Here is a 15649-nt window from a genome sequence, read left to right as displayed (position 1 = left end):
AAGAAAAATACAAAAGAAGAGCTAACGTGGTTCACAAGCGAGTGGCTACCCCAACACCAGCGCAGCGCACGCGCAGCAATATTATCTTATGTCTCAACAACGCAACGTACAACAAGCTTATACTGAAGGAGATATAATCCTAGCGATCTCTGATATTACATCGAACCAGGTTTCAAGTGTAAAACGTGCTGCAGCAATCTACAACGTCCCCCGAACGACCGTACGCCGGCGACGCGCCGGACAACGCTCTCGACGCGACTGCGAGCCGAACTCAAAGCGCCTTACAAAACTAGAGGAGGAGGCAATTGTGCAGCGTGTACTTGAAGAGAGTTCACGTGGAATACCGCCCTCGAAGGCGCATGTACAAGATATGGCGGATAGACTGCTAAGGGAGCGTGGTGGGAAGCCTACAGGCAAGAACTGGGTTGATAACTTCATCAAGCGTACACCAGAGCTGCAAATGCGATGGAGCCGTCCGTATGATCGCCAGCGAGCTGCCTGCGAAGACCCAGTGATTATCCGGCCATGGTTCAGCCTGGTTCAATCGGTAAAGGCGAAGTACGGTATTTTGGATGAAGACACCTGGAACTTTGATGAGTCTGGCTTCATGATGGGCAAGATATCCTCTCAGCTTGTTGTTACAGGCTCAGAGAAACCTGGGAAACAGAAGAAACTACAACCTGGCGATCGCGAGTGGGTTACCCTGGTACAAGGCGTCGCTGCGACGGGGCGTGTTATCCCACCTTTCCTCATCTTCGCGGGCAAGGTCCTTATCTCTACCTGGTACACTGATCTACCTCGCAACTGGGTTATTGACGTTTCTCCTACTGGCTGGATCAACAACGACCTCGCGCTGGCGTGGCTTAAGCACTTCGACGCCCATACGAAGGCGTCCTCTGCTGGGGCATATAGGCTACTTATTATCGACGGCCATGACAGCCGCTGCTCCATAGAATTCCAGGACTACTGCAAAGAGAACAATATTATCGCTCTCTGCATGCCACCTCACTCATCGCACCTCCTGCAGCCTCTTGACGTTGTCCCCTACTCGCTCTTGAAGCGCCACTACGGCGACGGGATCTCGCTCTTGGCACGCAGCCGCATCCACCATATTGACAAAGAAACCTTCCTACCAGCGTTTAAAGCAGCTTTTGAGAAGACGTTTACAGTAGAGAATATCCGCGCAGGGTTTCGAGGCGCTGGGTTAGTCCCATACGACCCTGACGTTGTGTTATCGAAGCTTGATGTGCAGCTGCGTACGCCAACGCCACCTGCACCAGGCACTATCGCCTGGGAGGCGCAAACACCGCGCAACGCCCGCGAGACAGAGGCGCAGTCAATGCTAATCCGAAATCGCATGCAAAACCATCAGGGGTCTCCAGCGAGTTCATTAGATGAGCAGGTCAAGCAGCTGAGTAAAGGCGCTCAGCAGATAGCTCATAATATGGTGTTGGTGCAGGAGGAAATGGGCCGCCTGCGAGACGCTGTTGACACGCTTACAAAGCGTAAGACCCGTAAAAGGCGGTATGTACGTGTAGAGGAGACTCTAACAGTTGGTAAGGTATCTAACCTAATTGCTGCAAAGGAGGGTGGTAGTCGTGAGGATGGCGAGACGCCTGCGAAGAGGGTGCGCGCAGAGAGGCGCTGCGGCCGTTGCAGCGAGATTGGGCATAATTCCCGCACCTGCAAGGTAGAGATAGAGGATGAAGATAGTAGTGATGCTTCTAAATAATAATATCCTATTGCGTATAGTACAGTAATTTGTTGTGGTGTTGCGCTATGTCGCCGCGCGTGCGCTGCGCTGGTGTTGGGGTGGCCACTCGCTTGTGGTGACCACTCGCTTGTGAACCACGTTAATTAGAGGAACACTAACACCACCCTCTACCAAAAACACCACAAAAAGTAGATCAAGCCTTATCAAGCCATCAAGCCGACAGCCTCTATTTTGTAGGCTTGCTCTTCAAGTCTCAGACTGCTTTCTTGACTTGATTATCGCCTCAAGCCACCAAGCCTACAAGCCAAGCCTATCAAGCCGGCTTGCTTGTTGCGGACTCTATACGCTTAAGCGTCCGGATTGTTAGAGGCGTGTTTAGCTCTGGTGGTGGTGGTGTTCCATCTATAGTAGCGTTGCTACTACTATCATTACTACTGCTACCAGTATCTTGGCAATCAGTATACCAATCAGCAAAATCTCTCTGTATATTATTCTTGACGCGCTTGATATCCAATAGATATAATCCTGAGTCCCGCCAGCCTTTTTGTATTGTACGGGACTTGAATGTGTAGGCGCGGATTGACTCGATAGCAGCCAAGAACTCAACCTTGTTGAAAGCTGTAGAGCCTGTTCGGGTTGCATAATCAACAGCCTGCGCGTGCCAGTGCTTGTACGGCTGGAAACAGCCTACATCAAGCGGTTGGAGAAAGTGAGATGTATGCGGAGGCAGGCGATAGGCAATAACCTTGTGATCCTCAAGGACTTCTAGAAACTCTTGGGTGCAGTGTGAATCCAATCCGTCGAACGAGAGCAGCCGATATACCCCTTGAATGTGCTTCTGGCTCTGTTGTACGAAGTGCTTTACCCACTCAACACTTAATTGATCGTTTGTGTAGCCACTGTCGCTGTGCGCAATAAGATAATTATCAGGTAAATCGGTGAAGTAGCGCTCAAGGAGTGCGTCGCCTTCAATAATAATCATTGGTGGGATACCATGCGTCTGAATCAGACTAGTAAAGGTGTCAAACCACTTGACAATGGAGTCTGAATCATGCGCAAGTGCGCGATTAAGATTAAGAGATCGCTGTCGTCGTACGTGAAGCTCAGGTTGCCGTTTGAGCCATTGTTTTGCCCATCGCGAGCTTGCAGTTGGTGGAGGACCAGGACCATCATGAGCTTGTTGAAGAAGATAATTGACACACGATACAATCATAGGCAGTTGTACACAAACGCCAAGTTCATCAAGACGTGCGATATAATCGTATAGTGCACGGTCTTGCGCCTCAGTAAGCTTGTACGTGCTAGAGGGACGCTCAGAGCGTGTTGGGCGACCCTTTGATCGGACGAGTAATCGCTGGTATGGGACGCCGTGCTCGCGCGCCAATTGCTTAAAATTAGGCTTTGGGATATCTTCAATAGACTTCAAGATCTCCAAAATGCGATCATTGACTAAGATTTGCGATTGGGCCATTGTAGGGGCTATAAGAAGGGATTTGAGTAATGGAGTTGTGAAAAAATATCGTTGGGACGGTAATATTGTTGCAGTGAATGCAGTCAATCAAATTGTGTCTGCGCGAGGCAGTAATCAGAGTATATTGTGTGTGTTGTCTTGTTCGTGCTGTGCTCTCAGAAGCAGCAGCAGGGTCTATTTTACATGACGTATCTATGATACAGCTGAGGTAAGAGGTGCTCAATAAAGTAAGGAAGCAGCACCAGACCACTAACACGTGATCTGCTTCTCCTCATAACCGTCACAAATATTGTATGGAGCGTCGGCACTCGCCTGCGGCGAGTGTCAGCGCAGCTGACTTAGCTTAGTAATAAGCTAAGCCTTGGCACGGTTAGTAGATGTCAAGCGTCAAGGTTGGGGAGAATCATGTCGTATTAGAGCTATCGGAAAGAAGTCTATATACGCAGTGGGAAGAGGGAGTGAAGGAGCTAGGCCGTAAAGATACTAGCGGGTAAATGGGTGGCTGCCTGGTTGCCTGGTTGCCTAAGGAGGAGCCAAGGGATAAGCCCTATGGCCGACACAACTCAATGTTGCGACTATAAGCTTCACAGCTTACGCGCTTAAAACAAGACCACTTTAGGTGCATCTTTGCGAATACGGGGTAAAACCGTGATTACGGTGTAAAAGTGACGGGGTAAACGCGTATTACCACCAACTCCACAAGGTGAGCTAGGGCCTCTTGGAAAGAAAAAGACAAAAAGGCTAGGTAAGCCTCCCTCCCTCCCATTCACACCACCACAACCACAACCATGCGCACCCTTTCCCCCATCCTCCTCCTCTCCCTCCTCCTCTCCCTCCTCCTCGGCACCACCTTAGCATCCCCCGAAAAACACGGCGAATGCCGCACTATAACTTTTGTGGTGGTTGGGATGACACCGATCAGAATACGTTCAAGAGTGGGATCATTGATTGCTTTCTCTCTAAGGATCAGAAAGATCAGACGGCTAGTCCGGTATTTGTACATGATAGATCAGTCCCTTGGCACGGATCCGGAATCTCAAAGACCCGATCCGATCACATGATCATCCGACGTCCAACATCAAGTCCATTTCCGCGACAACTTTAAATTGGGACTGTGCACCAGGGCACTCTACGAATTACGAGTTGTGCCATTGGGGGAAGTTTGGTTGCTATATCGGGGCCAAGGTGGTAAATATGGTTAACTCGAAGCCGACTGGGGATATTAGAAATAGTTATCCACCGGGCCATTGTGCGGGTGCGAATGAGTGTTACACTACGGTGGGTTTTGATTTTATTTTTAGAGCAATGTTGGGTGGCTGGATGAGTTGATGGATGGATTGATGGATGGATTGATGGATGAATGACGGGGTGTGTGTGCGAAGAGTGCTAATGTGTTTGTGTATTTAGGTCACATGCTGTCGTCCTCGTTAGTGGTGCCGCCGCCGCCGCCGCCCCAGGATTATTAGTCTCAGAAATAGCGGGAAGGGGGAGGGAGAACCGTTTTGTGTTAGGAGAGACGTCAGAGAGAGACGTCAGAGTCGGAGTCGGAGTTAAAAGTCGGAGTTGGTAGCTAGAACAATAACTATGACTACAAACCCCCCTCCCGCCCTCTCACTTTCTACCCCTGAAAAGCCCCCAACACCTCATCATTCCAACTCAAAAACTTCCCACTGAAACCCTGAATCGCCTCCCCCTCCGCAACCGCCAACCTCGCAATAACATGTCCCGGTTGCTCCGGCCTCAATAACCCACCATTCTCCTTCAGCCCACTGAACTTCTCCCTATCTTTGGCACTCATACTCGAAGCATGGACTTCGCGGATCTCCCGCTGCATCTCCGTGTCTACGACACCAGGGCGGATGGAGATGGTGGTGATGCTGGGTTCTTCGACGGAGAGCGTGGCGGCCAGGTGGTTTAGCACGGCTTTTCCGGCGCCGTAGCAGCCCCAGGATTGGTAGGTGGATGTTGAGGCGCCGGAGGAGGTGAGGATTATGCGGGGGGAGTGGGGGGAGGCGCGGAGGTGGGGGAGGGAGGATTGGATCTGTGCGTGGGTGGGTAGGTTAGCGGGGTGGAGGAGTGGAGAAGAAGTCAAATAAAATCACATGACCCAACCGATCGAAGAAAGGGAAGTACATATAAGGGACATGAGGAAAAAGAAAAAACACCCAAACTCACCAACCCAACAGCACTAAAAACATTAACATCAAACCCCCTCCTCCACTCTTCAACACTACTATCCCCCACCGGCTTCACCGGCTCCAAACTCCCATGGTTAATCACCACACTATCCAGTCTACCCCATTTACCCACGGCGGCCTCGACAGCGCGGCGCGCAAGCGTAGCGTCCGCCATGTTGCCTGCAAGAAGGGATACTTGCGAGGATCCGTATTGGGACTCTAGGGCTGAGAGGGGGGCCGTGGTGCGCGAGATTAGGACGACTTTGTGCGAGGCGGCAAGGAGGTGGTGCGCGATGGCTAGGCCGATGCCTGGTTGGGGAGGGGGGTTAGCGAGGGATGGAGGGAGGGTGGGGTGTTAGTGAGGGATAGAGGGAGGGTGGGGTAGGGGTGAAGGGCATGGCACGTGAGTCTACATTCTATCATGTATGCAAGTATACACAACACATGAAAAGAGTACATGAACAAGTCTCCTCTAATCAACCAACCAACCAACCCCGAACCACTCACGCCGGTCGAGGTTGAAAAAGCCATCACATACCTCTCGACGCGCCGGTAAGTATAACAACCATTTCTTTTGACGACGAGGAACTCATTGTAGACGTTTTCGCTTTCCTTGTTTGCTTTCTTTGGGGGGGTTGGCGTCGTTTCCTTTGGGGCGTGTAAGTACAGGAATGCGGGATGTTTGTCAAAAAAAAAGTTGTGCACGAGATGGTGTAAGTAAGAGGGGTTACGTCATCTTAGTCAGCTCGCTCTGGAACTTTGGGTAAGTGGAACGAATGTCTATTAATCTCTAGCAAAAGCAAGAGTAACATCTCTCCTCGCAAACAAGCAACCGGCACCCTCAGAACCCTAACCTAATCACTTCGCCAACACCTAAATCATACTAACCCTTGCTTTAACTTAGTAGACTACCAAAAAGTCTCGAGACACTATACCTACACATCAAGTATTGAACTCATACTAGCTTCGCAATGTCGGCCTTTGGATTCCGGCGAGATGCAAAAGACATAGTACACACACAGAGAGAGGTAGTAGTCATATCATATCATATCATATCATATTCATGAATTGCATTCGTGTATTATCATCATCGTCATCATAGGCATGGGAATTCCTGCATAAGCATCATCATCATCATAATCCCTTTGCACGATGCATTTCCCTTTTCGCTCCATCACCCATCACCCCATCCATCACCCCCTCATTTCGCAGGTCTACCAGCCAGTGTATCAATAGGTGTAGGATTAGCAGGAGCCTGAGGTCTACCCGAAAGCGTATCAACCGTCTCCTTGAGCGCCATCCAAAACTCATGCTTGGGCCGTCTCCGATGCCACTCCGTCTCCTTCTTCTCCACCGTCTCCATGGGCGAGAAGAGTAGCTTGGATCCTTTAATACCGATGACGCTGACGGACATTGGGTCGTCGACGATTTGGTCAGGCTCCATGCCGGCGTACGTCTCAATGTGCTGCATGGCCTTTGTAGCGAAGCGGACGGCTCGGACACGGTCCATGGGCGAGGGTGTGGTTCCTTGTTGGAAGTGACCGGGGACACCGTGACGAGACTCAAACTTGCCGTTGGAGGCCTCTGCAATCATTTGTGCGATGATTTGCACAGAGTAGGTTTTTGAGGCCTTTTCATTGACTAGGATTACTTTACCGGACCGGGCAACGCCCTTGTCCTTGGAGAAGACGGCGCGGAGATGGTCGATGTCGCGGTCGAGCATCTTGAGGTTGATGCCTTCTTCGGGCGTGTACACGGCCAGAGCTCCGATACTGAGACCGGCCACGGTTGCGATGTAGCCAGACTCACCACCTTGGGTTTCGATGATGAATACTCGGCGACGGGATGCGGATGCGGATTGACGACAGGCGTCAGAGTACTGGATCAGCGCGTTCAAGCAAGTATCTGAGCCAATCGAGTACTCTGTGCCGGGAACGTTGTTGGAGATGGTAGCAGGAATGATGACCTATAACCTTGTTAGCAAACCACTCAACTATACCATGACAAGCAACTTACCATAGGGATCTTGAACGCCTTGTAGTACTCCCGCGCCTGTCTAAGTTCGGAAACAGCCGTGAAAGCCTCGAATCCACCAACGATGAACAAGGACTGGATGTTGTACTTCTTGAAGACGAAAGCAACAGTTTCAAGGTCCTCGCTGGGAAGACCACGGTTGGTTCCAATCTCTGATCCACCCTTGGAAGCCCAAGTCTCAGCGTCAACCCAGGCAATATCTCGCACAGCACCAACTGGCTCATCGGAATGATGGCGGATTATGCCAGGGAAACCGTTGTGGAGGGCAATTGGCTTGTGACCACGAGCAATGCAGTAGGCGACGGCAGCACGGGTCGCTGCGTTCATACCTCCAGCTGGAGCACCAACGTGGATGATACCGACCCGCATACGCTTTTCTTCGGGGAGAAGAAGCTCTGGCTGGTCAGCCGCTGTGGTGATCTTGTAGGCCTGGTACTGTTGCTCGAACTCGGTGTCGCGGAGCTGCATAGCCCTGTGGAAGTCCTTGTTTTCGATGGCAACAGCGACTTCTTTGGTCTGTGCAACAGCTTCAAGGAGTGGTCTTCGGACAATCTTGTTCTCTTGCACACAGATAACTGGGCTAGGAATATCAGGTGTAGCTTCCAGCACAGCCTTGACGGCCTCGGTGCCCTGAAGTGTCGAAAGCATACGGTCGTACGCGCAGGGTGTACCTCCACGCTGAACGTGTCCAAGCGTCGTCACTCGTGTGTCAAGCTTAGCGTCTTCCGAAAGAATATCCTTGACGTGTTGTGATGTGATCTTGTTGAGGTTGCGGTCGATAGCGCCCTCAGCAACAACGACAATGGTCTTTCGCTTGCCCATACTCCTGTGCTTCTTGATCTGACGGCACATTTCCTTTTGCCAACCTTCCGCAGGAGGGTTTTCAGGTGTGAAGACAAAGTCGGCTCCTGTTGCAACACCAGCACTGAGCGCAAGCCAACCACAGTGTCGGCCCATGACCTCGATGACGAATGCTCGCTGATGGCTTACGGCGGTGGTGTCGACCGAGTCGATGGCTTCGCAGATACGTCCGAGCGATGTGTAACATCCAATCGTGGCATCAGTCATGGAAAGATCGTTGTCGATTGAGCCGACCAAACCGACAATGTTGAGGTGCTTGAACGGTTCAATCTGCTCAGCGGTAAGCTCCTTTGCCTCGACCAGCTCGTTCAGCAGCTCCGGCCACTCTGCACGGAACCTGTCTGCACCTGTGAGCGAGCCGTCACCACCGCAGATGATGAGCGCGTCAATGCCCTTGACAATCATGTTCTTTGCGGCTCTTCGGCGACCTTCTCGCTGCATAAACTCCATGCATCGTGCTGTGCCGATGAGGGTACCTCCTTCCGACAGGAAACCTCGCACATCTTCCCACTTCATCTCCTTGATCATGTCTCCACCCTTTACCAGACCGTCGTAGCCTTCGTATATGGCAAACGCCTCGCAGTCGTTGTGAATGGCCATGCGGACTACGGCTCGTACTGCTCCGTTCATGCCGGGTGCGTCTCCTCCGCTAGTCATAACTCCAATGCGCCTCTTCTTGCCCTCGAGGGGCGGGGGAATCTCAGTCGGCGCCATGGTATTTTGGTATATGGGGGTATCAAGGGAATAGAAGGTGGAAGTGAAGGTGGTGAAGGTGGGAGTGTAGGGGTTGGGGGTACTCGCAGACATAAAGGGCCGAGAAGATATTTGGCCGTGGGTCAGTATGAGGTCAATGTGGATTCACCGGTGCCTGTCTAGCTGGGTGAAAACTATGGACGCCGAGAGAAGCGGGTCCCGACGTGTTGGGAAGCGTCAATGGTCGATGGTAGTTGGAGGGGTAGCTTTGCCGAGTCGTGGGCGAGATATCAGTAGCAATTAGAATTAGTTGGTAATTGGCAATTCTTGTTTTGTCTGCTCATGGGGCCAACAAGCCTATGTATTGTCCGGAGCAGGCGATAAGGTGTTGCTGTTTGTAGCAGGCAGCAGGGGTTGCCATATGACGTGGGTGCCCCAAGAGAAAAGCGCTCCCGGTCCGCGAAGTGGGGTCACACCACTCGCCGATCCTTCACGTGAGTCTACGGATCGCGTCGGGAACACGCCTGTTGCGACAACATATCGAACGACCTGAATATACGCCTTTACCTGGAAGAGATTTCTCCCAACAACAATGCCTGAAAGCCGAGAAGGCGAAAAGGTACACGTGCAGGGCGCATCGTACCACCACACCCCTAGCTTCTACCCCACGCTGCTTGACCGCGGACTTTGCGGCGAGACGTCAGTACATTATGCAAGGGCCTGGCGAATAGCAATATTCGCGCCCGTCCATGTCTTCATCTTACCACTGGTCGGCTACAGCCTCAGCTGACCGGATACAAGTTGAGGGGACCTCCGCGTGGCGGCTGACCGGACTTGAATAAACTTCTGCTAAGGTGATCAAACCCGTACAAAGGCTAGACACTGCTCATGGCCGACATAACGTGATGAACATTGGTATCACTCTAATTCCATGTCAATCATGCTCATTATGAACCCTTCGCCGCGTGAGCGGAACCAAAAATCGCAAAAGCTAATATTACGAATATGCTTCGCCCGTCTATCTTTACAAAGCACCAACATCCTGACCTTCTCTCGCCAGCGTCTCGAACACTCTCGGTGGCAACTTGTACTTGATCAGCCCAGCAAAGACCATCAAATCCTTGGCCTTTTGCAACAACTGGTCCGCTAGCACCTTGCGCATAGGATCATCGAATTGCCCAGACAACAGATGCTCACGGTGCCGTGAGCAGCAGCCAATGCACCAGAGAAGCACATTGCCGATGTTGCGAGAAATCTCCGCGGGATACTGGTTGAAGCTATTGGCAGTGGCGCGAATGTCGCTGACATTGCCTCCGGCCGACAGGGGAAGAATACGAAGGTTCTCGATTTGCTATGATAGGTTAGTAAAGAATTCGTGATGGGAATCGGAGTACTTACGCCTAGTGCTGTCATGTAGTCACCGGCCTCAATGATCTTCTTTGCGTTGTTGAGGTTGTACAATATACCGACTGTATCGCGGTTCATCTGGTTAACCTTCCTCCACCACAGACTGTTTGCGTCGTAGAGGGCAAGGACCTTCTGTGCGAGCTCGACTGGATCATCTGTTCCTAGCATGCTCAGGCTTGACGAAGTCAAATCAGAGCGCTGTTGTTGCAACTGCTGCGACTCGGCGGGTGTTAGGCGTGGCTTCAATGGTTCCAAACGCAGCGGCTCCTGGCCCAGTTCTACCGAAAGAGCCTCAGCAAGTGCGCGGTTCAGAATTGTAACAACGCTGTCATATTCGCCCGCCAAGTGACAGAGCAGGATAGCATCATTGATGCGGCCGTTGTCGTCGGCCATTCTTGCGGCTTCACTAGTAATAGTGTTGAGCAAGCCCGTTTCGCCGTCAAGTTTGAGCAACGGTACACGCTCCTGGATGAGACCCAAGGTGGTCTGGCCATTCGACTTGACGTCGCCCAGAAGTGTGGCGAATTCGCGTGTCTCGAGGACAAGCTCACGAAGGGCTTCATGGCAGAGCCCAGCTTGTTGTTTACCCGCTTCGCCCGGCAAGTCCGCATTCATGCAGATCAACACCAGGTACTCAGCCGCAGCATCAGCCCGAGCAGCACGGAAGTCGCTTGTGTAGTAGCCAACCACCCGTCCAAAGTTTAGCTGCGGTTGTTGCCTAGTAGTATATGTCAAGATTTCGCTGCCCGCGGTAGTCCAGTCTGATACCCGTAGGAGGCCGTAGTAGTCGAGCGCAACGGCAAAGTGTACCGCAGAGACGTAGTTGTGGGTATACAGGTAGTTGATGGCCGGCTCAAACAAGCCTGCAAGCGTAGCAAGATAGAAGTAAACTCCGTAACCGCCAGAGTCCTGTACGTCGTTCGTGAAATGTTTCTGGCCAATTTCTGCAATGGTCGTTCGAATCTCTTCCAAGCCGAAGACCTCACCAGCGTTCTCTTCGGCTCTGTTGCCCTCACGGGCCAAGTTGAATTGCAGCCAAACCCAGTCATCCATAGTCTCCTTGATAGGGTCCAGGTTACGCTTGCTCATATCACATCGACCGACAATCTTGTAGCAGGCCATTCGATAGGGGTCTTCTGGGGTCTTCAAGCGAGTCCTCTGGGCGTGTGTGTGGCCAACTTTTTGCTGCGTATCTGGGGTGAGCCTTCGATCCGGATCAGTGGCGTACTGTGTAATTGCCGATGCGAAGTTTCTGTCGGTGTTCTGGAAGAAGTTCCTCTTTTCTCGAACATACTCAGCAGCCTCGGCAAGTAGACCTCCTCTTAGCAAGTAGAAGATGATGATCCACGGGAACTCTTCACCGTTATCGCCTATTCTCTGGAAAAGCTCAGGCTCTGCACCCAGCTCCTTGAAAGCGGCCTTGGCTCGTACGAAGCCTCGAATCTTGTTCACCATGGAAGGTACACCGCCTACGAGCGCCTCTGCAGGATTCCTTCGCAAGACATCTTCTACCTGTTCCAGAAACTTGCTTTCGAGATACTTGCGAGAACCGTCTAGTATACGCTTGCGCATTCGTACGCTGGCAACGGAGTTTGGTTGATCGTCCAAATAATCCTTGGTGAAGCTTCGCTCTTTCGGCTGGTTTGAGCTTGGGTTCAAGGCTTCCACATCGTTCTTCTCGCCAGTGATGGAAATCAGTGCTCCGTAAGCGTTGATGAAGTGGTCTGAGTATTCGGTACCAGACACCTTCTCCACTTCGGAGAAGGCATGGAGCACCAGGAAGGGATCCTCGCGCAGTCTTGCCTCGTTGAGCCTCTTGACCTCGTTCATAAACTTCTCTTGCTTGTCGCGGGCGTAGCGGTCTTGAAGGCCAGCTTGACCGCCCATGACAGATTTGTCCGACGACTCTCGTCCACCCAACACGCTTTGAGAGAGGCCGAGAACGGGCGGTCCGGCAGCAGACGCTCCAAAAGTCGATCTGCCATTCACAGAGGCATTGTTCGGGCCCATAGAGCGGCCCTTTCGGTTTGTAGTGCGTCCAAACGCACCGCGAGCTGTGCTGCCGAATGCGCTTTGTGATGCGGTCAAGTCCTCACTCTGTCTGCCCAGGCCAAAGTGCTCGTAAATCTTCTGGCGCTGCTTGTCCCATTCGATCTGGACATTATCCTCCAGGAAGGTGTCGAAGTCGCGTTTTGACTGCTCCAGTCCTTCCTGGATGAGTGCCAGGGTGGATTGAGAGTGCAAATTGGTGATGTAGCTGTCCACGTCGTTGTCGTTGTCGAAGAGATTTTGTGCCTGGGTAGTTGCAGCCAGACCGCCCTGGGACGAGAATTGGTTTAGGTCGCGGAGGGTGCTACCCATCTTCACACCAGAAGCAGAGAGCAGGTAGTGCCTGGAAAGAATCAGTATAGATTTACATGTCATGTGCAACCAACTTACGCAGCGCGATCTTGTCCGCGATCCTGGACCTGGTCCGCAGAGGGACCACCCGAGCCCAGATTACGCACTTTGCGGGCAATGTCTCCAAGTCCCAACTGCAGCGACGGCAGCTCATCAAAGTTGCTGGTGCCATTTTCGCCAGCATTCCGCTTTCGCCCGCGCTCGAGTAGGTGATCAAAGTGCGCTGAGCGGCCGGTACCTGCGTTCGCCTGAGATAGCGACGCGCCCGGTTGCTGCTGTTGCTGAGGCTGTTGCTGTGTTGAGGTAAAGAAGGAGGATTGGCCAAGGCCGCTCGTTTGCTGCGCATTGTTGGTCGTGGCTTGCGACGTCGCGTTGTTGTTGGTGTTGAACAGCGAGAAGCTGTTCGTTTGCGGTTGCGTTTGCGGTTGCGTACCGGTAGCTGTGCCAGCGCCAGCGAAGAGCGAAGGTGTAGTTGTCGCAGTCGATTTCGCTCCGCCCAGTCCACCGAAGATGCCTCCACCGCCTGTCGCCTGTGTCGTGCCAGATTGCGCATTCGAACTACCTCCACTGGTATTGCTAAAGAGGCCCGGTGTAGTACCGCTGGATGTGCCTGTTGCCGCTCCGCCCAGCCCACTGAAGAGTCCCCCACTGCTTGTCGCTTGTGTCGTGCCAGATTGCGCGTTCGAACTACCTCCGCCGAGATTGCTAAATAGGCTCGGTGTAGTACCGCCGGATGTGCCTGTTGTCGTTGAAAACAGTCCTCCGCCCGAGGTGCCACTTGAGGCAGGCTGCGCACCTCCGAGACCACTGAAAATTGACATTGTGGTCGCGTTGGGTGGTGTTGTTGATGGTACCGAAAACAAACCTGGAGGAACAAGATCACCTCGTTCAAGCTGCGAAGCTCGGGCCAACCACATCCCAGTCAGGTACCGCTCAACACCAGGTTTGGTTAAAGGACTAGTACATTACTCATGTCAAATATTTTGATATCGTGTATTGGTCTTGTATAACAGAAATCTGCCCAAACGATTATACACACAATCAATCTACAATCAGGCTGAATATGCATCCCTTCCACATACGCTAGCAAACGGTTGATGGTAAGTATGCGCCATTCATAAGTCTAGCTACCATACAGTTTTCTTGAAACCATTCCACTGCTACTCTTTCATTCCAACTCATCACCATGGCCGATTACATGCCTGCTCTTCCTGCATTCCTGCCCCAGCAAGACGGATGGAGGCATAGGCCAGCCCAATATCGGCACAACCCTTGTATGCCCAAAGGATGGTACCAAGACGGGCGAAAACTCCACAACGTGAAAACAGAAAAGGCTTTCGTCTGGCCAAAAGATGGGAGAAATGGTTCAAAATGGGGTCGGCTCAAGGACGTACTCCAAAACAAAGGGCCGGATATCTTCGTCGCCTTTGGTGCTCACAAGGCAGACTGCGTGTCTAATCGCCCATCCCGAGCTCAATGGGCCGGTCATGTACACCTCGACGACCGCGGTACGACACTCGGTTTCAATCCGCAAAAGTTTGCTCCGTGGACCGGAAATGGTATGCTCGGCGGAAGAGACGCTGGCCTCAGTTACGACTTTCGAACGCGGAAACATGTGGAACCCAACACGGATATGTGGACAGATGCAATATGGCAGGCAGAGCCATACAAAAACAGAAAGTGGAATAATTATCCGGAAGCTGTCCGCATGTGGAACGGCCGCTGGGTCCAAGACATTCAATATCTACCGTTTCCTTTTGGTAGACATAATGGAGTTTTCTGTGGGTAATAATAGTTTTGAGAAAGATGGCATAGTAAATCAGGTTAGGTCAGGCAACTCTCATGGAGTGCCTCCCATATGGTTTCTTGCGTTTCATTTGCAGCAGCGACTTGCTTGCTGCGTCTTGCAGTTGGTACCAGAGCTGCATCATCGAGTAATTTTCCGCATTTAGCGCACGATGTTCCTTTGATAGTTTTATACGCAGCAATCATATCCTGTGGTGGTTAGCATACTTATATAGTCGTACTACCATGATGAGGTCCGTTGGCTTACCAATATATGCTTGAGGTCGTTTGCGTGTGGGCGTAACCCAAGACATCGCGTGATAGCCAAAAAGGGCTCCGTTGTCCCCAAACACTCTGCATTCAGTTTGTGTCGACCGTTTGCCTCGCGCTCGATGCCAACGTGAAACCTTAGCGTGACCGGCCCAGAAACGAAGCGTGTCTATCAGATCGGTGAGAAAAATGAGTCAGGAGAGGGGACGGTCAGCGTACAGATATGCTGGTATTGTCGTCGGTTGTCTCCAACTTGAGATTTGGGTGAGACTTGCGGAACTCGATGACGATACGCGAAATTTCCTCGTCCGTGAGAATCGCGCCTGCGTCCTCTACATGCTCACTCTTGGTCTTTGTCGACTTCTTTGCCTTTCGCTCTCTTTCCACCCACCCGTGAGAAGGTACAGAGACACTCTCTGTCAAGTCGGGGTTCCCCTTGAAGCTCTCCTTGGCGTGATTAAGAATATTCTGCATCTCAGTTTCACTCCATTGTTCCTTGAAGGCTGCGAGGCCTTTGCTAGAGGTTTCCAAGCCCTGGCTGTAGAGTTTCCACGTCATGGGACTTGGGCGACGATGAAGGGGTTCGATTATTTGTGGTATCGCCAGGCGTAGGTCGTTGATCTATAGACCGTCAGTCTCGAGGTCTTTCGTACGCGTAATGCAGTCCCTACTTGAGCCTGGCGCTGTTCCAATAATGCGAGCGCTGCTGTACATTGAGCTTCGTCCCAGCCTGCGCCGGGCTGTGCTGCTTGGTTAGCGACCGTCATAAGGATATGCGCGATTAAGGAAAAATGGCGACGCGGGGGTTGAGGTTTTGAAGGTTTTGCAGAAAGATAA

The 15649-nt window shown here is 52.0% G+C and overlaps 7 protein-coding genes across 7 annotated transcripts; 2 read left to right on the top strand and 5 right to left on the bottom strand.

Moving 5' to 3' along the window:
- Positions 1-88: 88 nt before the first annotated feature.
- On the top strand, positions 89-1732 carry PtrM4_151280 (uncharacterized protein; the record flags this gene model as incomplete). Its single annotated transcript, XM_066110084.1, has 1 exon — positions 89-1732. The coding sequence occupies one exon, from the start codon at positions 89-91 to the stop codon at positions 1730-1732; it is 1644 nt and encodes a 547-aa protein (XP_065960067.1).
- Positions 1733-2027: 295 nt separating this feature from the next.
- On the bottom strand, positions 2028-3185 carry PtrM4_151270 (HTH-Tnp-Tc5 domain containing protein; the record flags this gene model as incomplete). The annotated part of the gene is made up of 1 exon (XM_066110083.1): positions 2028-3185. The coding sequence occupies one exon, from the start codon at positions 3183-3185 to the stop codon at positions 2028-2030; it is 1158 nt and encodes a 385-aa protein (XP_065960066.1).
- Positions 3186-4803: 1618 nt separating this feature from the next.
- On the bottom strand, positions 4804-5537 carry PtrM4_151260 (FabG, Dehydrogenase with different specificities (related to short-chain alcohol dehydrogenase); the record flags this gene model as incomplete). Its single annotated transcript, XM_001938441.2, has 2 exons — positions 4804-5226; positions 5361-5537. 2 exons carry the CDS (start codon positions 5535-5537, stop codon positions 4804-4806), a joined length of 600 nt encoding a protein of 199 aa, XP_001938476.2.
- A 1026-nt stretch (positions 5538-6563) lies between these two features.
- PtrM4_151250 (PfkA, 6-phosphofructokinase) lies at positions 6564-8971 on the bottom strand (the record flags this gene model as incomplete). The annotated part of the gene is made up of 3 exons (XM_066110082.1): positions 6564-6674; positions 6771-7328; positions 7379-8971. 3 exons carry the CDS (start codon positions 8969-8971, stop codon positions 6564-6566), a joined length of 2262 nt encoding a protein of 753 aa, XP_065960065.1.
- Positions 8972-9974: 1003 nt separating this feature from the next.
- On the bottom strand, positions 9975-12718 carry PtrM4_151240 (nuclear pore protein (Nic96); the record flags this gene model as incomplete). The annotated part of the gene is made up of 2 exons (XM_001938443.2): positions 9975-10301; positions 10349-12718. The coding sequence occupies 2 exons, from the start codon at positions 12716-12718 to the stop codon at positions 9975-9977; spliced, it is 2697 nt and encodes an 898-aa protein (XP_001938478.2).
- Positions 12719-13943: 1225 nt separating this feature from the next.
- On the top strand, positions 13944-14546 carry PtrM4_151230 (uncharacterized protein; the record flags this gene model as incomplete). Its single annotated transcript, XM_001938444.1, has 1 exon — positions 13944-14546. The coding sequence occupies one exon, from the start codon at positions 13944-13946 to the stop codon at positions 14544-14546; it is 603 nt and encodes a 200-aa protein (XP_001938479.1).
- Positions 14547-14581: 35 nt separating this feature from the next.
- PtrM4_151220 (Med27 domain containing protein) lies at positions 14582-15579 on the bottom strand (the record flags this gene model as incomplete). Its single annotated transcript, XM_001938445.1, has 4 exons — positions 14582-14752; positions 14811-14981; positions 15032-15433; positions 15484-15579. The coding sequence occupies 4 exons, from the start codon at positions 15577-15579 to the stop codon at positions 14582-14584; spliced, it is 840 nt and encodes a 279-aa protein (XP_001938480.1).
- Positions 15580-15649: the final 70 nt, after the last annotated feature.

The sequence above is a fragment of the Pyrenophora tritici-repentis genome, chromosome 9 (genome assembly GCF_003171515.1).
Source record: "Pyrenophora tritici-repentis strain M4 chromosome 9, whole genome shotgun sequence".
NCBI classification, from domain to species: Eukaryota; Fungi; Ascomycota; class Dothideomycetes; order Pleosporales; family Pleosporaceae; genus Pyrenophora; species Pyrenophora tritici-repentis.
The sequence above is the reverse complement of the archived record's forward strand: the minus strand, read 5'-3'. Positions and strand labels throughout refer to the sequence as shown.